General features: G+C 42.2%; 1 protein-coding gene across 3 annotated transcripts in view; it reads right to left on the bottom strand.

Annotated features, from left to right (window-relative positions):
- pold1 (polymerase (DNA directed), delta 1, catalytic subunit) overlaps positions 1-22,556 on the bottom strand; it is a 247,573-nt gene that overhangs the window by 40,273 nt on the left and 184,744 nt on the right. For all 3 annotated transcript variants that reach the window (XM_059953951.1, XM_059953950.1, XM_059953952.1), the window contains exons 23-25: positions 22,036-22,168; positions 18,795-18,908; positions 4,107-4,159 (exon numbers count right to left, since the gene is read on the bottom strand). In XM_059953951.1, coding sequence (XP_059809934.1) covers positions 4,107-4,159; positions 18,795-18,908; positions 22,036-22,168 — 300 coding nt within the window. The remainder of the gene's footprint in view (positions 1-4,106; positions 4,160-18,794; positions 18,909-22,035; positions 22,169-22,556) is intronic.

Raw genomic sequence — 22,556 nt, 5'->3', positions numbered from 1 at the left:
CCGGTAAGAGAGCATGGCCTGGATGGTGAGGGTCCTTGATGATGGATGTTGCTTTCTTCTGGCAGTGCTCTTTGTAGGAGTGTTCAACGGTGGCAAGGACTTTGCCTGTGATGAACTAGGCTGCGTCCACCATCTTTTGTAGGAATCCTTTGATACATAATGTCCAAAATTCTAATTTATCATTCTTGAATATATCCAGGAACTGAGGTTTCATGTGTCTTGGAAACATATTTCCTAAGAACCACAGAAAACAGGAGTAGATGGCACAGGCAAAAGGCACTGCCAACACACTCACCATCAGGCCTCAATGCCTCCAATTCATGCCTTGACCTCAACCTTGAATGTATAATTTGACTTGAGCATCCTTTGAGGTAAAGAATTCCAATGTTTCACATCTCAAGTTCTTAATTCATTCTGATGTTGTGTCTTGTATTCTTGAAACTACTTCCCTCTATCACAATCAGAATTACTATCACTGACATGTGTTGTGAAATTTGGTGTTTTGTGGCAGCAATACATTGCAATAGATATGAAATATATATATATATCAAAATTTAAGTGAACAGTGCAAAAAGAAAGCCAAAAAATAGTGAGACAGCGTTCATGGGTTCCTTGCCCATTCAGAAATCTAATGGTGGAGGGGAAGGCACTGTTCCTGAAACGCCTTCAGGATTTTGTACCTCCTCTCTGATGGGTGTAATGAAGAGAGAGCATGTCCTTGGTGGTGGGGGTCTGTAATGATGGAAACTGCCTTTTGCAGATGTCCGTGATGGTGGGATATTGAAACCTCATTAAAAGATAATATACTATTCAGGATGAAAAAATTTCTCATCATCTCAGTGCTGAATAGGGGCGCACTTTGTCTGCAATCTGTGTGCTCTCCCTGGGACATTAACAAGTACAGAATTTCCTACTCTCACAGTTTCATCACAACCAACCCGATTATTTTAACTAATTCAGCTGTCACAGTGCAAGTGTCACCTTCAGCCTCCAGGTGATTTGGCAGATTTCAGAGTCCCACAATGAAGATCACCACCCTATAAGAAAAATATCCAGCTACATTGGGGGAATACCACCAATAACTTAATGAATCCAAAATAAGAACAATGTTTTAATTCTATTGGAAACTCCCTTACCTTTCAAATGCTAATTGCTACCACCTCAGTTTACACCTACATCAGTGAGGCTAGTCCAAGCTCTCAATTTTGAAGTACGCCCAGCAAGGATGAATAATCCGAGTATGGGAATGCACGCAGCCAACGTAATTGAGGAGCCCTCCCACATCTGCCACCCAGTCTTCTTTCCCCTTCCATCAGGCAGAAGATACAAAAGTCTCAGAACTCATACTATCAGGTCAAAGACAGCTTGATTACAGCTGTTACAAGACTCTTGAAAGATGAACTCGATCTCTCAGTCTTTCTACTTGCACCTCATTTGTCTACATACACTGCAGTTTCTCTGTAAATGAAACATTATGTTCTACCTTCCATTATTGTTTTCCTTTTGTACTATGTGGTTCCAAGGTTGTCAAGCCGAGGAGTGGTAGTGGGGACAAGCTCCCACTATCTAACAGTGCTCCTCACGGCCTGCGCCTCAAATAGTCTCTGACAACCAAGTCCAACTCCTGGCCTTCTCGTGTGGCTTGGCCTCTAAGCCCAGTGGAACCGTTTCTACTAACAGAAGGGGCGAAGGCGGGTCCTGGTATCTTAAAACCAGTGCTTCGGGTAGATGGAGTACCTCAGCCTGGGAAGGCAGTCCATCTGAGAGGGGGAAAACTCTGGTTTCAAACCTCCGCCGCCTTGCGGCTATACCCACTCATGGGAAAGGCTTCGGGAGTAAACCCTGAGGACAAATCCGGAGCTGGAGTCCCTAAGGAAGTCCGACGTTGCCTTCAACCTCGTTCTGGCAACTCCTGCGACATCACCGGTGCCAAGTTGTATCAGCCTTTGCCCTTCCCTTGGACAATCAGGTGGCGTGGAGAGGGGAGACTCGCTGCATGGGCAACTGCTAGTCTTCCATACAACCTTGCTCAGGCTTGCGCCCTGGAGAGGACTTTCCAGGCACAGATCCGTGGTCTCGCGAGACTAACGGATGCCACCACCCCAATGTACTGAGTTATGGAATGATTTGTCTAGATGTCACACAGAAGATTATCCCAGTACGTGTGACAATAATAAGCTGTTACAAATATCTTCAGAACAATTTTATTTTAAACCACATTCTAAGTCTAGGGTCCTGCTGACACTGGATGCTAAGAGAAAGTGCAACACATCAAGAAACTGCAGATTTATGGACACAGCTGGGCACATCGCAGAAACCAGCCTCCATGTGACACTTCTCACTGCTCGCTAAAGCAGTCAGCATCATCAAAGATCCCACCCACCCTGGTTATTCTCTCTGTTCTCCATTCTCCAGGCAGAAGATACAAAAACCTGAAAGCACATACCATCAGGGTCAAGGACAACTTCTAACCTGCTATTATATAAAAAATATAATTGATCCCCTAGTATGATAAAGTGGATTCTTAATGTCACAACTTGCCTCATATGACATTGCACCTTAATGTCTAACTGCACTTTCTCTGAAACAATAACACTTTATTCTGCATTCTGTTATTACTTTTCAATGCACTGTTGTGATGAAATGATTTGTATGGATGGCATGCAAAACAAGATTTTCACTGTACCATTTTAGACACGACAATAATAAACCAATTTTCTACCAATTGGCTAGCAGTGAGTCAGAGACCAGAATCCACCTGAGAAATTCAGTGATAAATAACATATTCAAAGCTTCCACTTATTAGCCTTTATGTGGATTCTTTATTGTGAAGAGTCCTCACAATGGATTTAAGATCAACACTTTGAAATACTACCTGACCTGTTAGGCGTTTCTAACCTCTTACCTTGTTATTTAGTTGTCCTGTGGTCTACAATGCTAACTCGCCATGAGTATTATTGCTATTAATACCATAGCGATAAACTTCCCTGCCAAACCTTTGCTCTCAAGTGGATGAGACTCTTCTGCTAACTGGGAGAAGTTGAATTCGTCCACCAAATCTCCTCCCACCTTCTGTGCTTTAACATCAAGTCCCATATGCCTCATATCATTTTAACAACGCCTTCTGTAATCCAAGCCTTTGATAATCTTCTAAAGCCGCATTGCCTAGATTTCAACCAAATATCAGAGATTCTTAACATTTTTATCTCAACATAAAGAATATAAATGAATTTAACAATGCACTCGATGTGCTCAAGTTCATAAAACTAAAATAAAAAAACATTATAATGTTCTATTGCAGTTACCACTAGATCCTGCCTTTAACTAGGCTATGAAGATCTGTTCTAGTACCTCCAGAGTTTCTTGCTTAAATCAACTAGCAAAATAAAACTAGAATTAAAGTAACTGTTTATTAATAGCATAGAAAAATACCTTCCCTTTCATACATATTCTACAAAATGCAATGAGAACTACATGTAGAGATGCAACAATTTGACACATAAATGCACATCAGGAGAGTCACAGTGATTTTAATGTTCACCTGGACGATGATTAGGATTCACCAGGTACCACATAGGAGAAATAACCAAATTATGAGAGTAAATCCTGTGTGAAACTTGAATCCAAAACTGTCAAGGTGAGACACTTGTTAACTGAGCCAACTAATACACTCATTGAACAGAGCCTTGTGAAGTTTTTTTCTATTAAGCTACTGTTGTAACAGAGCTGAATTTTTGTCAATTGTTTTAAAAGACAGAACACTACAGAATAGGCCCTTCGGCCCACAATGTTGTGTCAATCTTTTAACCTACTCTAAGATCGGTCTAACCCTGCCCTCCTACATAGCCCTCTGTTTTTCCATATGTACCTATCTAAGAGATTCTTAAATGTCCTTAACATATCTGCCTCTATCAGCACCCCTGGCAGGGCGTCCCCCACATGCATCACTCTCTAACTCTAACTCTCTAACATCCCCCATATACTTTCCTCCAGTCACCTTACAATTGCATACTGAATAAATAAAGCCTCAAATTCTACCAAGGAATAATACTACTTGAATCTCTTCTCTCCGTACCTAATATATTATGATACTTATGTTATCATACCTCCTTCTGATACAGCTCAGACTGACGAGACATACAGTAGCTGCACACAGCACCTGTAGAGAAAACAGAAATTCCAAAAAACAATTTGAAATCACTTTCCAAACAAATAGTGCAGACTCATAAACAGAAGCTATTAAGGCTTAAAATTTGTACACAAAATCACTTGCACTAATGCTGGCTGTACAGAGAAACGTTAGTAATCCATTCAATCCTCTTTTAGTACAGCCAACCTACATTTTAATTTGATTCACCCATCTTTGATCAGAGTCCATAATACTTCTGGTCGACAAATCAATTTTTAAATTTCCAATTAACACACAGCCTCGAGGGCTTACAAGAGGAGGTGGACCAGTTTTCAACCATGCTGTGAGAGAAACACTGGATTAAATGGCATTAAAAAATTTATGAAGGCTATTTAACAGTCCACATCAATGTTTCTGTAGTTATGTGGAGTGCTGAGGGTATCTGACACTTAATTACTTCAAATTTCCAGTGATGGTTTGTTTTTATCACTTACTATGTATTAAGCATTAAATAAAGTTCAACAAAGCTCAAAATAAATTTATTATTAACGTATGTATACGTCACCATATACTACCCTGAGATTCATTTTCTTGTGGGCATTCACAGCAGAACAAAGATATACTGACGAAGTGGGAGGAGATACTTCCAGTGACATTAACTAGCTTTATTCTATTATTTCTTATATTGATAAAAAAACAAAACATGCATATTATTCAGCAAAAAAAAAATACGGTTAGCAATGAAGACCATGGCCAAACATATTAATCTATTTTTGAACTGGTGCTTTTCTTCTAAGCATTAAACTTCCTCCTTTGATCTTTCTGACTTGTTGCTGATCTTGGGTATACTGCTTCACCGTTCATCTACTGCCTTATTTCCAATGCAATGCAACATGCCTTTGCCCACCATCACGTCCGTACATACACCTCCACTGCTGATTACACCAAAGGCCCAGGTGAGGTTGCCAGAACAAACTGTGCTAAAGAGATAGATTCTAAATTTGGAAATGGTTAAAACATCTCTTGTTCATTTCTGCTTCTTATCACTCAGCCACCAGTAGCCATTGCTTTAGGCATTTAGAAGGAGAATGGTACAGGCCATTCAGCCCACGATGTTGTGCCAACTTTTTAACATACTCTGAGATCAGTCTAACTCTTCCTTCCCACATAGCCCTCCTTTCTCTTCCATCCATGTGCCTATCTAACGAGTGTACAATGTACTGTGTATGTTAATCAAAATGGCTTCCTTGTTTTGTTAAGAGTAGGAATGCTTCTTTGTATGATAAGTGCTTTCTCTCACTGTTGTTTAGCTTTAGACTTGCTGATATCCGGATTGTATTCATTTGTTAACCAATGGGGAATGTTATTTTGTCTTGTGGGTCTGGGAGCTGGAGGGATTTTGCGGTCTTTTCAGGGGAGTCGGGAAGAAGACGCCGAGGAAGGTGGACATGCGCTGCACTGCTCGGTCGACCACCAGGGTGGTCCCAGGTGCGAAGACGTGGAGGTCGGAGGAAAGTGACGAGGGGTCGAATGGTTCGATGGTTGAGCTCCAACGATGTGCACTAAACTGACTGAACTTTGATAAGATGGCGCCTTTTACTTTATTTTCGTTTCCTTCATATATATTGTATTGCATAGTACTCTTAGTTTTAGTAAAATTTTTAAAGTGTATTCCATAACGGTATCTGGTGTGAGTTTGATGTGGTGTGTGTGCGCGCGGCATAAACTTGATTCTCACAGCACCTGCGTGTACGGGAGGTGGGGTTGGTGAGTGGTTGGATCTCCTTTTCCCCTAGACATATACCAGCCCGTTGGGTAAGTGTTACACGAGTCTCTTAAATGTCCTTAACTTATCTGCTTCCACCGCCACAACTGGCAGCAATGCTCCACACACCCACAGCTCTCTGTACAACAAAATCTACTCCTCTCCCCCATACTTTCCGACAACAGCCTTAAAATTGTGCTCCCTCGTATTAGCCATTTCTGCCCTGGAAAACATCTCTGGCTATCCATTCTTATCGATGCCTCTTATCATCTACTCCTCTATCAAGTCACCTCTCATCCTCCTTCACTAAGAGAAAAGGATAGTTTGCACAACCTCTCCTCATAAGACATGTTCTCTAATCCAGAGAGTGTCATCCTCTGCACCCTCTCTCAAGCTTCCACATCCTTCCTACAATGAGGTAACCAGAACTGAACAGAACTCTCCCAAGTGTGGTCAAATCAGATTTTTAAAGAGCGGCAACATTACCTCATGGCTGTACACCACCCTATCAACCTGAGGGGCAAACTTTGAGGGATCTACTTGACTCTTTCTTCATTTGTTGTTCAGTAAATCCAATGAGAAAATACAGCTTTCAACACAGACATTCAATGGCATTATCATCAGTGGATCTCCCACTATCAGTGTCCCCGATGTTACTCGTGCCAGAAACTGAACTGGCAAATGTGTTATAAGAGCAGGTCAGATGCTGGGATCCCAGATGTGAGTAATTCACCTTCTCTAACTCCCCAAATCCTGCCTACCATCTGCAAAGCTCAAGTCGGGAACTCTCTCCGCTAACCTCAGTGAGCACAGCCTCAACAACATTCAAGAAACCATACATCGTACAGGGTGTAGCAGCCCACTCGACTCACATCCACAACCGTTCCCCCATGCTACCACCTAACTACAGTCTGTACTATTTACAGAATGTAACAGATCCAAACTACTTGGACAGAACCTTCCAAACCCACCTCTTCTAGCTAGATGGATAAGGGCAACAAAAGCAATGGGAACTCTGTTACCTACAAGCTAAGCAGCGTAGCAGTTAGCGTAAAGCTATTACAGCACCAGTGAACCACTTTCAATTCGGCCACTGTCTAAGGATCATAAGACACAGCAGGAAAATTAGGTCATTCAGCCTATTGAGTCTGCTCCGTAACATGGCTGATTTATTGTCCCTCTTGACCCCATTTTTCTGCCTTGCCCCTGTAACCTCTGATGCCTTTACTATTCAAGAACCTATCAATTTCCACTTTAAATATGCCCCCACTGTGGCAATGAACTCCAGGGATTTACTACCCTCTGGTGAAAGAAATCCCTTCTCATCTCTGTTCTAAAGGAACACCTTTCAATTCTGAGGCTGTGCCCTCTGGTCCTAGACTCTAATATTGGAACCATCTGCTCTATGTCCACTCTATCTAGGCCTTTCAATATTGCGTAGAGGTCAATGAGATGCCTCCCCACCTACTGAAACATTCTTCTAAACTCCAGCCAGTACAGACCTAGAGCCATCAAACACTCCTTATACATCAACACTCAAACTGTTTCTCTTCTCACAAATATTGCCTGATCTGTTGAACATTTCTAGTTATTTCTACCATTTTCATTTTATGTTGTCAGTCCAATTCTGTTCATTTGTTTCTGTAAGGAACAACACAAAGTAATTTGCAGGCACGATATTGTTCCAACCTGTAACTAACCTCAGAGGTGTGGTCTTCTCTGGTAGCTGCTCCAAAACTGCATTTATACCATGGTTCCTCATTTAACACAATGTATATAATACAATGGAAGACAGTCCTCAATGCAGTCTGATTTCACAGTAAGTTCTGTTTATCATATATCATTGAGGGCTGCTCTTAAATAGATTAATTGAGAAGCTTTATTTGTCTAGTGGACATCATAATATACAGAGAAATGCATTGTTTTGTGTCACCAACCAACCCAGTCCAACAACTGAGCTGAAGACAGTCCTCAAGTGTTACCATGTTTCCGGCAGCAGCATAGCATGCCCACAACTTACTAACCCGCACGTCTTTGGAATGTGGAAGCAAAGGAATGTCTGCAGTGTCAAGGCACAGCATACAAACTCCTCACAGATAACAGTGGGAATCAAACCCCAACTGGTGGATTGATGGCACTAAGTCAGCAAGGACTTCTCACCTGAATCCAAAATTTGTACAAAAATTACACATGGTAACCCAATGGGAAATCCTTAAGCCTAAATGTAATTCCAAGCAGATATGAAAATAGTAAGAAGGATTACTTGGGCACAATCCCAAAATCTATGAGTCAACTCTGAATATCGTTCGAAAGAGAACTGGATAGGGAAAGATGCTCAAGGTAACTGTTAGGGTGTGTGGAACATGCTGCCAGGGGTGGTGGTAGAGGCTGATACATTAGGGACATTTTAGAGACTCTTAGATAGGCAAATTGAGGATAGAAAAATGGAGGGCTATGCGAGGGAAGGGTTAGATTGATCTCAGAGTTGGTTAAAAGGTTAGCACAACATTATTGCCTGAAGGACCTGTTCTATGTAATGTGATCATGAGGATGATAATATGCCACAAGCTACCTCAAGCCCTCTGCACCTTTCAGAATGATCAGGGCTTTCTTTCCTATCCTTGTGCTCTCCATTTCTACGCTGTCAGTTACCCAAGCGCAGGCTCAACGACGCATCTCCAGAACCCTGAGGTACAGAGTTCCAAGTAGAAAATAAAATGATGCTTATTTTGATGTTCTTCATCTTGAACCCAAGATGGCGGCACGATAGCAACACTATCAAGGTGCAAGCTGCAAGGATCGGGGTTCAGTTCCCGCCGCTGTCTGTAAGGAGTTTGCAAGTTCTCTTCGTGGCCATGTGGGTTTCCTCCAGGTGCTCCGGAGTCCTCCCACATCAAGTGGTGTGCAGTTAGAGCTAGTGAGTTGTGAGCATGCTATGTTGGCGCTGGAAACATTGCAATTCTTGCAGGCTTTCCCCAGGACAATCCTTGTTGATTTGATTTGATGCAAACGATGCATTTCACTGTACATTTTGATGTACATGTGACAAATAAAGCTGGTCTAATATCTGGTAGCTCTAGGTTCCAGAAAAAGAGAAAAACTGGCGGGGGGGGGGGGGGCGGGGAGAAATAAACAGCTGGCTACAAGTCTGATGCTGTATAGTTTAGACAGTACCAGCAAAGACAAATGTAGTTACATTTCATCATACTTAAAATGTTAGTAATCACAGAGGAGTTAACATACGAATTGTTGTTTTCGGGTGTTTTTTTCTCTGTAAAGCCCTCCCTCTGTTCTCACTACCTCATCTGGTATCTGTGAATAATGGAGAGAAGAGTAGAGAGACCTGAGAATTAACTTCTTTACAAAGAGGGTAGGGCATATCTGGAATAAGCTGCCAGAAGAAGTGGTCGAGGCAGGTACAATTGCAACAGTGAAGAAGCATTTGGATATGTACATGGAAAGGAGAGGCTCGGAGGGCTATGGGCTAAACTGGGACTTGCAGGAAGGATGTTGTGGTCAGTATGGACTGAAGGGCCTACTTCTGAGTTGTATTATTCTATGACTCTATGCAATCCCATGATACGGCGTCAGGAAGATTATGAGTGATATTGGAAAACTAGCTGTTAGAATGAGGAACTTCTCGGCCTCGAATCTGACCACAGGAAATGAGAGAGACTCAAGGAGACTCTGGGCTGTAAGCCTTCTATTCTCGAACAAGGGAAACTCCAGACCATCAACTTGGGTAGGCTTTAGGGGGGAGAGGGTGGGGGAAGAGAAGTTATAGTGAAAGTTTGCCTTAATCCTAGGATTATAGAGGTGTTTAAAATCTTGAGGGGTATGCAATGAGCCTTTTTTCCAGGGCTGGGCAATCAAGAACTGGAAGGCACTCTATTTTAAGAGAGGGCAATGTTTTTTTAATGCAAAGGGTGGTATATATGTGGTCAAGGTGCCAGAGGAAGTAGCTGAGACACGTACAATACAAGATTACAAAGACTGTTATACAGGTACGTGGATAGGAAAGGTTCAGAGGGATATGGTCCAAAGGCTTCCACATCAGACCTAACTGGATGGGCAGCAGGGACCAATCGGCTTAAGAGTTGTTTCCATCTTGTATGACTTAATAAATTTCATTTGAAATCTAATTATATTATTCCCCTAAATATACTCTTGCTGAGGTCCGATTCACGTCATCCAAGGGACCTTTCCTCTATCTGTAGACCACAACTTATTGGGTTAGCAGGCTGAAGTATATTAGGTGAAGGATAGGGGAAAGAAGCAGGTGAATCTCCCAGCCATGAACAGCCAAGCCCTAATGCAATCATTGCACACAGTGCAGTTAGAAGCAGTCTGTCTTATGTGAGAAAAGGAAAGCCAACTGCACCTTTGCCTTGAGATGACAGCCAATATTATTGCACACCCTCCCTCAGAGAGGATGTCAATGGTGGGAGGGTTGTGCCTGTGATGGAGCTAGCCATGCCTACAACACTCTGCAGCCTGAAAAGATTTCTGCAATGGTGCTTCCATACCAGGCTGTGATGAAATAATTTAGAATGCTCTCTATGGTACATCTGTAAAAATTTGTTAGTGTCTTTGGTAACATACCAGATCTCCTCCAACTCCTAATGAAGTACGGCCACTGCCATGTCTAAGTCATGATTGGCCCAGGATAGATGTTGGCGCCCAGCACTTGAACATTCATTCCACTGCTAACCCCTGAATGAGGAATGGTGTGCGTTCTCCTGACTTCCCCCTCTCAAGGTGTTTTCACTGACCTGCACTGACTGTGGTCTCCATTTGAGGAAGTCAAGATTCCAATTGCAGAGGGAGGAACGGAGGACCAAGTTTTGAAGCTTGTTGATTTGTACTGAGGGAACAATGGTGTTGAATGCTGAGCTGAAGTTGATCAACAGCAGCCTGCCCCATGGGTATTGCTGCTGTCCAGATGGTCCAAGTCCAAGTGGAGAGCCAGTCTACAGCTGCTGTAGACTTACTGTGCTGGTAGGCAAATTGCCTAGGGAGGGGTTAATTTTAGCCATGAACAATCTCTCAAAGTTGTACTCATTACTTAATCACAGTTATCACTGCAAATAATTAATAGACGTTGGGGCAGATCACCCTGCTCTTCTTGAGTATCAGTGTGACTGATGTCCTTTTGAGGAGGATGGTAACCTTTGACTGCAGTACTGGAGAGGTTGAAGAAGCAAAGACACAGTTAAGATAACTGGTTGATGAAAAAGGAAGGTAAAGAGGTTGCTGAGTACTGCCTATGAACAATGTGGCAGCAGATATAACAGCACCTTTCTGAACGGTACACCTGAAAAGAATAGGAATGTAGGGAGAGGTAGAGAGAACATGGAGTGAGATTATTTCATAGCTGAGCTGCCTGGTGTTTGGGGAAAACAACCAACATAACCAATTACCCCTGCTACCCTGGTCATTCTCTCCTGTCAGGAATAAGAAGCAAAAGCTTGAGAACAAAGACAACTGTTATCAGTCTCTTGAACAGACCCACCATACTGAAAAGATGAACTTTTGATCTCCCAATCTATCTCATCATAGCCCCTGCACTGCATTTATCTACAGTGCCTATCAAAAATATTCATCCCCTCATTAGAAATTTTCATATTTTATTTTCCAACGTTGAATCACAGTGGATAATAATTTGGTTTTTTTGACACTGACCAGAAGAAAATGACTCCTGTGTAAAATGAAAACAGATCTCTACAAAGTTTTCATTTTACACAAAATTAATTACAAATATAAAACCCAAAATAATTGATTGCATAGGTATTCACCCCCTTCAAGTCAGTATTTAGTAGATGCACCTCTGGCAGGTGTTACAGCCTTCAGTCTGTGGGGACAGGTTTCTATCAGCTTTGCACATCTAGACAGTGATTCCCATTCTTCCTTACAAAACTGCTCAAGATCAGTCAGATTGCGTGGAGACTGTGAGTGAACAGTCCTTTTCAAGTGCAACCACAAATTCTCAATTGGATTGAGGTCTGGACTCTGGCTTGACCATTCCAGGACATTAACTTTGTTGTTATTAAGCCATTCATGGATTGGCTTTATCCTTGGAGTCATTGCCTTGCAGGAAAACAAATCTTCTCTCAAGTCACAGTTCTCTTGCAGACTGCATCAGGTTTTCCTCCAGGATTTCCCTGTACAAGTGTCCCCCCGCTTTATGAATGTTCACTTTACACCGCTTTACTTTTACAAAAGACCTACATTAGTAACCTGTTTTCACATTACAAAGAGGCTTTTACAAAAAATTTTCCCATATAAATTAATGGTTCTTCGCTTTACACCATTTCTGCTTAAGAAAGGTTTCATAGGAACACTTTACCTTTGTAAAGGGGAGGGCACCTGTATTTTGCTGCATTCATTTTACCCTCTACCTTCACAAGTCTTCCAGGGCCTGCTGCAGTGAAACATCCCAACAGCAAGATGCAGCCAGTACCATGCTTCACGGTAGGGATGGTGTGTTTTTGATGACCTGCGGTGTTTGACTTATAACAAACATACCGTTTAGTCTGATGGCCAAAAAGCTCAATTTTGGTTTCATCAGACCACAGAACCTTCTTCCAGCTGACCTCAGAGTCTCCCACATTCCTTCTCTCCCACTTTCCCATAAAGCTACGACTGATGAAGCACCAGGGCAACAGTTGTATACGCAGTCTCTCCCATCTCAACCACTGAAGCTTGTAACTCCTCCAGAGTTGTCATAGTGGCCTCCCTCACTAGTCCCCTTCTTGCACGATAACTCAGTCTTAGGGGACAGCCTGCTCTTGGCAGATTTACAGCTGTGACATATTCTTTCCATTTCTTGACGATTGACTTAACTGTACTACAAGAAATATTCAGTGACTTGGAAATTTTCTTGTATCCATTTCCTTACTTGTGCTTTTCAACAGCCTTTTCACAGAGTTGCTTGGAGTGTTCCTTTGTCTTCATGGTGTAGTTTTTGCCAGGATACTGACTCACCAACAGTTGGACCTACCAGATCCATGCGTATTTTTACAACAATCAACTGAAACACCTTGACTGCACACAGTGATCTCCATTTAACTAATAATGTGACTTCTAAAACCAATTGGCTGCAGTGATGATTTGGTGTGTCATATTAAAGGAGGTGAATACATGTGCAATCAATTATTTTGTACTTTGTATTGTAATTGATTTAGATCACCTTGTAGAGATCTGTTTTCACTTTGACATGAAAGAGTCTTTCTGTTGACCAGAGCTAAATTAAATCCACTGTGATTCAATGCTGTAAAACAATAAAACATTCTGGGGGGGGGGGGGGGGTGGAATGAATACTTTTTGTAGACGCTATTCCTACACTGTACTTGCTCTGTAACAGTATTCAGCATTGTTTTCCTTTGTACTATATCTATGCACTTGTGCATGACCTGTCTGCATGGTATGAGAACAAAAGTTACTCACTGAACCTTGGTACACGTGACAATAATAAATCTTCACTCTTAGTCTAACCAGTCACACCTTCACCCTTACTCCAACTAGTCACAACCTCGCCATCACTGTTTACATATATTCATATCTCAGCAAGTCATCTCTGATATGCAATGTTTTTGTGGGGGGATAAATCCACAATTCGAATGGTGGGGTGGAGATACGTCTCTACCAAAAGAGGTGTAATGTACCGATTCCTCCGCTAGCCTGCAGGTCACCCTTGGGCAAGGTGTATCACCTGCTTAAACCACACCCCCCCCACCCCCCGATCAGGGTTCTTTTAGCACTTTTTGTTGAAGAATAAATATAATTTAGGACAACCATTTCTTCAAAGTAGCACCACTGGTACATTTACATCTACCAGACTGCAGATAAAACTTTGCAAAGATTTAAAGGATGGAAACACACTATCACCTTTACAGGGTTCTTCTACAGAATGGGAGTGAAAGCTGAGAATGTGTTTAGGTGATTCCCCCATCTACAAGATAATGCCCCCAGAAATGCAGCACTCCCTCAGCATTACACCAGAATGGCAATCTATACATTCATATCTGAACTCTCAAATGGGACTTGAGAACCCATGTCTATTTATGGACATGTCATGCTCGTCTTTGACCTTTGGCTTTTGTCCTCTGGACTTCACCACCATCTATTCATTGACCCTAGTGTTCACAGATCATGGTACAATGACTAAATATTTCTGATCCCAGATTCTTGTCAAGAATAGAAGCTACATGGAGCTTCCCTCGAATTGATGTTAGAGCAGGGGTTCTAACATCCCTTGGTCCACGGACCCCTCAGTTAATGGTAGGGATCCATGGCATAACAAAGGCTGTGAACCCCTGTAGAGCAAGGTCCCAGTGATGTCAATAGGAGCCAAATAGTACGTTTAAGGGGGGGCTGTGGAGTGCAGAGAAGAAATCCATCCTTTACATATAATTGTTCAATAACAGCAATTATTAAGTGGAAGTGGTTTCAGAGATGGTAGAAATGAAATTTATTACAGTAAGGATGAAAACCAACAGATTCCAGGAGATGCAAATCATAAACAGAAGAAATTCTGCAGACGCTGGAAATCCAAACCAACACACACAATGCTGGAGGAACTCAGCTGACCTGGCAGCATCTATGGAAATGAAGGAACAGTTGACGTTCTGGGCTGAGACTCTTTCTCAGGACTAGAAAGGAAGGAGGAGGATGTCAAAACAAAAATTTGAGGGGAAGGGGAAGGAGGATAGCTAGAAGGTGATAGGTGAAGCCATGCGGTTAGGAAAGGTAAAGGGCAAGTGAGGAAGGAATCTGATAGGAGAGGAAAATGGACCATAGGAGAAAGAGAAAAAGGAGGGACCCAGGGGGAAATGATAGACAGGAGCTGTTCAAACATGCATCTGAAGTCCAGGTCAATTTAGAAATGGACAATAAATGCTATTAAAAGTGATGTCTACACTTCAAGAATTAATAGGTCTCGATCACAGTTTTGTGGAGATTCTGTCAGTTTTTCTCATAATTAATAAAGATTCAGAGCTGATTCCAAAAGAACATTGTGAGTCACTTTGTTTTCTTAGTATTATTATCCTCAAACCCATCTGGTTCTCTGTTTAAAAAGCACTTTGCTTAGCATTTTTGCTCTATGTAGATTCCGTTCTGCAGACTATGCTATTGTTGGGAGAGAATCCAGTTGAATCCCTCTTTCCCACAGGCATTTACATATCAAACTTTCCCCAAGAGCGTAAATACCTAGTCACTAATCTAGCTGACTTACCTTAAGTAGATCCCCAATGATCACATCAAGCCATCTTTATCCTTTCCCAAGGAGTGGGTAACCCCCTGCACCTCCCTTCTCTAGCCTCACCCCATGACGTTGTGCTTCCACAACTCTATTTGGCAGCTGATCCACAACCAGCTGCTAGAAAGAGGCTGAGCCAAAATGACTCACTGACCTATTTTTGCTTGATTTCCCTCTCAATGGTCTCTATGCTCTGCTCTCCTCCAAGACGGATCATTCCCTCTGCTCAACATCACTCTCCAAAATCTCCAAAGCAACCACATCCGGTAGGGTCCCCGATATCCCAAACGGAAGGAGATTTGCTCCAATTCAAAACAAAAATAACATAATTATGGAACGCCACCTTGACATCCACACAAATTTAATTACATTCAACTTGGATCATTTCTGTGGACCCAGCGAGAAATAAAGAAGTCAGAGTTTCACAATTAAGTGGTAGTGTGAGACAGTAAGTGCCGCTGCTGTATGTAAGGCATTTCTCCCGTCACCACCTGGGTTTCCTTTGGGCGCCCCAGTTTTCTCCCACTTTCCAAAGACTGAAGGGCTAGGGTTAGTAAGCATCAGTGCTGCCAACATAGTGACACTTGCCAGCTGCCCCCAGCACAGCCTTTGGATCGTACTGGCCGTTGTGGCAAATAACACACTGCTTCTGTGTACATGTGACAAATAAAACTAATCTGTTAACTTCCATGATGGTAAACTAGAAAGAGTTCTGGGATACTCGACAGCAACTCTACTGCGGAGATTTGGCACAATAAAGACTTTGTCAGACTTCTTATAGACGTCAAGTGGAGAGGGTACTGATTACTGCATCACGGCCTGGTACGGTGACACTGATGCCTCGGGAAATCCTACAAAAGGTAGTGGAGTCGGCTCAGTACATCATGGGTAAAGCCCTAACAATCACTGAGCACATCTACATGAAACGCTGTTGTAGGAAAGCAGCGTCCATCATCAAAAATCCTCACCACCCAGGCCATGCTCTTTTCTCGCTGCTACCATCAGGTAGAAGGTACAAGAGCCTAAGGACTCACATCACCAGGTTCAAGAACAGTTACTACCCCTCATCAATCAGGCTCAAAAGGGAATGACTACACTTATCTATTGAGATGTTCCTAAACATCTCAATCATCCTCACTTTAAGGACTCTTTACCTTGTTATTTCAAGTTCTCAATATTTATTCCTATTTACTTATACTTGCATTTGCACACATTATCGTCTTCTGCACTCTGGTTGATCTTTCACTGAACCTTTTATAGTTACAATTCTATAGATTTCCTGAGTATGCCTGAAGGAAAAAGAATCACAGGGTTGTATGTGAAGACATATACTTTACTTTAAACTCAGTTACTACAGAACACCAGTCAGTAATAAAGACAATCTGCTAAGCATTACAGCGCTCTGGTTATACTCCAATTTCAGAACCAAACTGTATTCAAATTGGCACAAGGTGTTAAACCATTCGAAGTCATACAAATAAGGACCACTTGGATGTGATACAACAGAGGGTCTCCTTACGCCGTCTTTTTCCAATCAGATGACTGAACCAAATCAAATGAAACATTCTCAGTATGTAACTAATGACATCTCCCACTCCCAAGCCAGAAGTTTGTATTTTATTGTTGTCCCATTAAACTTTACCCAAAAAACTATTGGATATCTTGGCATTATCACTGTCATACCCCTATAATCATGATCAGGTACATTACCACTGACATAGGCCATAAAATTTGTTGTTTTGCAGCGGCAGTATAGCGTAATGCATAAAAAATACTATAGGTTAAACTAAATATTACAAAATAAACATAAATAAGTAGTTCAGGAAAAGAGCAAAATAGTGAGGTAGTGTTCAGAGACATTCTGATGGCAGATCCATCATCTGGGCCACGCCTGTTTCTCAATGCAGAAGTACAGGAGCCTGAAGACCCGCATCTCAAAGTTCAATAACAGCCTTTTCTCTACTGCCATCAGGTTCCTGAAACAACCTGAAAAACCTCAACCCCATCTCGGACCATTCATCTCTCTCTCTCTCAATATCACGCACTGGTGTCAGTATGCTCATCCTGCACACGTGTACTTGTATGTATAATTTGTGTTAATTTGAGTTGATGTTAATTTACATTTCTCCTTACTTGTAATGCACTGTGCTACTGCTGCAAAAAAATTGAATTTTCATCACATTTATACCGTGTAATGCTAAGATGTATCCTAGGATATGCCGGGACACATCATCAGTGATGTAAACCTGGGGACATCATGTGTCATCAGAGACCCTCGCCCACGTGACCCAGCCACGGCTTATGTCCTGGCAGCATCGGTCCACAGGTCACACCTCTTGATCCGTAGCCACCTGGATGCTTGCTCAGCAGCCTCTGTGATGGTTCTGATGGCACAACTCTTTGCAATCTTTGAGAGTAGGTTCTGCAGAGCAAGTGGCCAGCTAATCCTCTAAACCCAACCTCAATAGGCTTACACTGTGCCCTCTACCTCTGTCTCTGGCACTGCTCTACCAGCTCCTGGTACTTGGCATTCTTATGCTCAAACACCTCCCCAATCCGGTCTTCCCACATCACTGTCAGTTCTACCATGGCCACCTGTTTCGAGGTTTCTGACAGAATGACCACGTCAGGCCCGAGGGATGATGATGCGATATAGTCAGGTAACTTTAACTGCTGACCAATGTCGACTTTCAGCTGCCAGTCAGATGCTGTGCGAGCTTGCGAGTGATCTGAACTGAGACAGCAGCTGGTCTCCAGCTTTGACAAAGGTTACGGTGAATGGCCGAGGAGATATATACATTTTTTTAAAATTTAGAGCTGTATAGCATGGGTTTCAGCTCCAGGAGCCCACACCCAATTACATGCCTGTGACAAATAAATCTACTAACCTGTAGATCTTTGGACTGTGGGAGGTGACCAGAGCACATGGTGGAAACCCATGAAGTCATGGGAAGTTGGTGCAAACTCCTCATTATCAGGAATGGAACTGAACAACAAGCAAGAGTGCTGTAATAACATCACCCTAACTGCAAAGTTGCTTGTGCCACCCCATGACAACAATAAATTTAAGCTTGAATCCCACTTGCCTCTCCTTCAATAGACATTGAATCAAGGGGAGATTGAAAGCTCATGCCACTTCTATTCTTATTTAAAAATTTAAGAGGAGTTGGAAATGTTGAGGTATTTAAGACTATGAGGGGAATAGTGAGGACACAGCTTGCCACAGGAAATGATAGCAAGGGGGTACAATTACAATGTTTAAAAGGTATTTGGACAAAGTATATGGATAGGCAAGGTTAAGAAGAATATGGGCTAAAGGTAGGTAAATGGGACAAGCTCGGATAAGCAACTCATTCAGCATAGACAAGTCGAGCCAAAGGGTCTATTTCTGAAGGGAATCAGACGTGCTAAAATGGCTGCTGTGATGCTGGGGTTCTCAGCAGGGAGCGGAGATGGATTATTCCTCAACAGCTGTCAATGCCTCACCCTGCTCTTTAGCACCCTTGCACTGGGTGTCATTCAACATTCCCAAAACAAAAGCTGCTAGCTCAACATCTCAAGTAGATTTAACAGATCTCAGAGTCGACAAACCCACATTTCTGTTACTTATTAATCAGTTACCAGTGTTTTTAATCCCTTACCGTCGTCGTTCAGCAAAGCTTTGCAGCCTATACAGGTGCTTCTTTTCTTTGCAAAGGCCATAAGCCCTCCCACTTTGGACGTCAGCACAGTTTTGCATCTTGTATGCTCTCCCTCTACAATAAACAAATAATGAGTAATATTAATGCATTTAAAATGAAGGAAACTGAATCACAAATAGTTTGTTTAAAATTAAATCCTAGTTCGGTGTTTTTTGCTCAACCTAGTTCCTTTAAACCAACTTCTCTGTTTTTTTTGTCCCGACTAATTTCTCCAATCTCCTATTGTGGTTTGATAGCCAAAGTTAAGACCATAAAACAAAGGAGCAGAATTAGGCCATTTGGCCCATCAAGTCTGTTCTGCTATTCCATCATGGTTGATTTATTTTCCCTCAGCCACATTTTCCTACCTTCTCCACATAACCTTTCACAACCTTACTAAGGTAGAAACTATCAACCTCCACTTTAAATATACCCAATGATTTGGTCTTTACAGCCAACTATGGCAGAATCACCACCATCTGGCTAAAGAAATTTATTCTCATCTCTGTTCTAAAGGGACATCCTTGTATTCTGTGGCTGTGCCCTCTGGTTCTAGACTCTCCCATCATAGGAAAAATCCTCTGCACATCTACTCTATCTAGGTCTTTAAATGTTTGATAAGTTGCATACACAATCTACTCATTAATGAATTAGTAGCGTTTGCTGGTATTATTGCTAAAGGTATCTGAGGGCTCTGCAAACAGAACCATAGAACACTGCAGCACAGTACAGGCCCTTCAGCCCTCCATGTTGAGCCGACCCATATAATCCTTTAAAAAAAGTACTAAACCCACACTACTCCATAACCCTCCATTTTTCTTTCATCCATGTACCTGTCCAAGAGGCTCTTAAACACCCCTAATGTTTGAGCCTCCACCACCATCCCTGGCAAGTCATTCCAGGCACTCACAACCCTCTGTGTGAAAAACTTACCCCTGATGTCTCCCCTAAACTTCCCTCCCTTAATTTTGTACATATGCCCTCTGGTGTTTGCTATTGGTGCCCTGGGAAACAGGTATCCAACCCATCTATGCCTCTCATAATCTTTTAGAACCTGAGTCAAATTCGAAGTTGAAGATGACCTTGGTGTGAAATGGTAAGCAAGACCAACTCAGGATTCTCCCAGCTGAATATCTGGGCCCAGACATGAAGGGAATCTGCCAATCTCATGTGGCACACAGTAAAAATTATTTGGCATCTTTAATAAACTTCACTGAGAAGGTATGAGTAACATTGAATTTCTTACCAAATGATATTCCATAATCTGTATCCACAAGACCATAAGACATAGGAGAAGAATTAGGCCATTAACTCCAAGTCTGCTCGCCATTTCATCATGGCTGATCCCAGATCCCGCTCAAACCCGTACACCTGCCTTCTTGCCATATCCTTTGACGCCCTGACCAATCAGGAAACTATCAACTTCAGCTTTAGATATACCCATGTACTCGACCTCCACTGCAGTCTGTGGCAGAACATTGCACAGAGTCACTGCTTTCTGGCTAAAAAAGAAATTCCTCCTTACCTCCATTCTAAAAGGTCACCCCTCAATTCTGAGGTTGTACTCTCTAGTTCTGATCCCCACGTGATAGGAAACATCCTCTCCACATCCACCTTTTCTAGTTCTTTCAACATTCGGTAGGTTTCAGTGAGATCCAACCCCCCCCCCCCGCCCCCCCCCATCCACCAGCATTCTTCTAAATTCTAGTAGGTACAGGCCCAAAGCTGCCAAACACTCCTCATATGTTAATCCCTTCAAATCCCAGACTCTCTGCAATGACAATACACCCCTTTTACACAATGCCCCAGTGAGGTACAAGAGAAACTCACATTAAGTATTCAGTTAGAGAAACCAAACAACTGAAGAAGACAAGCACAAGAAGAATCTTAATGGTATTAGCATTCCAGAATCTCTATTATTTTTATTTTACTTAATAGTTATGCAGCATGGATACAAGCTCTTCAGCCCATCGAATGCATGCTAACCACAGTGTCCACCCAGGTAGTCCAAATTTCCCATTCACCCCATATCCCTCAAAGCCCTGCCACTCCATGAGCTTTTCAGATATATCATGGAGTTCAAAGTGCTTGCCTCATCTACTTTTTCTGACAGCTCGTTCTATAATCTTACCACCATCTGCGTGAAAAATGTGCCCCACAGATCCCTTTTAAATCTTATTTTCTCCCCTCAATTTTAAGTTTCCATAAAGTTACCTCTCATTCTCTTAAGCTCCAAGCATTAAAGACCCAGCCTGACCAACTTTTCCCTACTACTCAGGCCCTCTAATACTGGCAACGTCTTTGTAAATCTTTTCCGCTGAAAAATCGCGTGCTCCTCACCACCAGGAGTTTGAGATGTCACTGCTCTTTCTATCTCCCCTTATCTAAGAGATCATGTTGATTTTGCTCATTTCTGGTTATACCTGTTTAGAACTTCCCTATAATTTATTGTTAGAAGTGATAACCTAGTGTAACACAGGAGAATCTCTCATACCCAAGTATTGCTACGTCATTGCGTGGTACAGAAACTGCACTGTGGCGGACAGATAGTTAAAGCCATCCAATGCATCACACTGGATGCCTGGAAAGAGCCAGCGATATCATGAAGCATCCCACCCTCCTTATGGATGCTCGCCCCACTACCATAAGGAAAGGAGGCGCAGCATCTGCAGCAGGACTACCAGCCTCAAAAACATTCGCTTCCCCCAAGCCATCAGGCTGATCAACACCTCCGCCTGTTAGCCCACCATTACTTTAAAGCTTCCACGGATGCTGTCCGACCTGTTGACTTCCTCCAGCTTGTTTGTACGTATTACTTCATAATTTCCTGTCAGTCATTTTATGTACAGATGCCTCTGTACCTAGCATCACTTCATGTACATAGAGTCCATGTATATAAGATAATCTTAGGTATTTATATTTATTGTTTTTTATTGTGTACGTTATGCTTACTGTGTAATGCTGCATCGGGTCATTTTGTTCTCCTTTACACTTGTGTACTGATGAATAACAATAAACAACCCTGAAGATGGTAATCACAATGAGAGTGTAGATGCCAGTTATAATGTAGTTGAAATACATTGGCGTTTCATTGCTAGCAACTCACTGAAGCCCACGTAATTCTACACCTGAGATGGATCACACTATTGCATAGTGTAGCTGACTGCTCCAACGGTCAGTCACTCAGTTAAAGGTCACTCACTCAGAAGCACAGCCTCGGCTTTGGATTCTCCCAAGATGGGCTCGAAGATTCTCAGGAGTGGTTTTGCTAGCTGCTGCTCCAAATAATATTGCGTGTCAATTGGAATATTGTTCTCCAGAACATAGATCGGATCCTAGGGAGTGGGGGGGGGGGGGGGAAGAAAGGGGGTAAATAAAAGGCCTTCAATAAATTAAAAATAAACTTTCATAATAGAAAAAAAACTAAAGGATCCAAAATTCAAAGTATATTTTATTATAATAGTATATGTCACCACATACCACCCTGAGATTCTTTTTCCTGCGGGCATACTCAGCAAATCTATAGAATAATAACTGTAAGCAAGATCAATGACAGTTCAAGTAGAGCATAGAAGACAACAAACTGTGCAAATGCAAGTGTAAATAAATAGCAATAAATAACGAGAGAATGAAATAACAAGATAAAAAGTCCTTAAAGTGAGCTTGTGGGAACATTTCAATAGATGAGAGTAGTTATTGTCTTCTGTTCAAGAGGCTGATGGC

This window comes from Hypanus sabinus, chromosome 29, assembly GCF_030144855.1.
Source record: "Hypanus sabinus isolate sHypSab1 chromosome 29, sHypSab1.hap1, whole genome shotgun sequence".
Taxonomy (NCBI): domain Eukaryota; kingdom Metazoa; phylum Chordata; class Chondrichthyes; order Myliobatiformes; family Dasyatidae; genus Hypanus; species Hypanus sabinus.
Note: the sequence above shows the minus strand (reverse complement) of the source record. Positions and strands in the feature narration are given on the sequence as shown.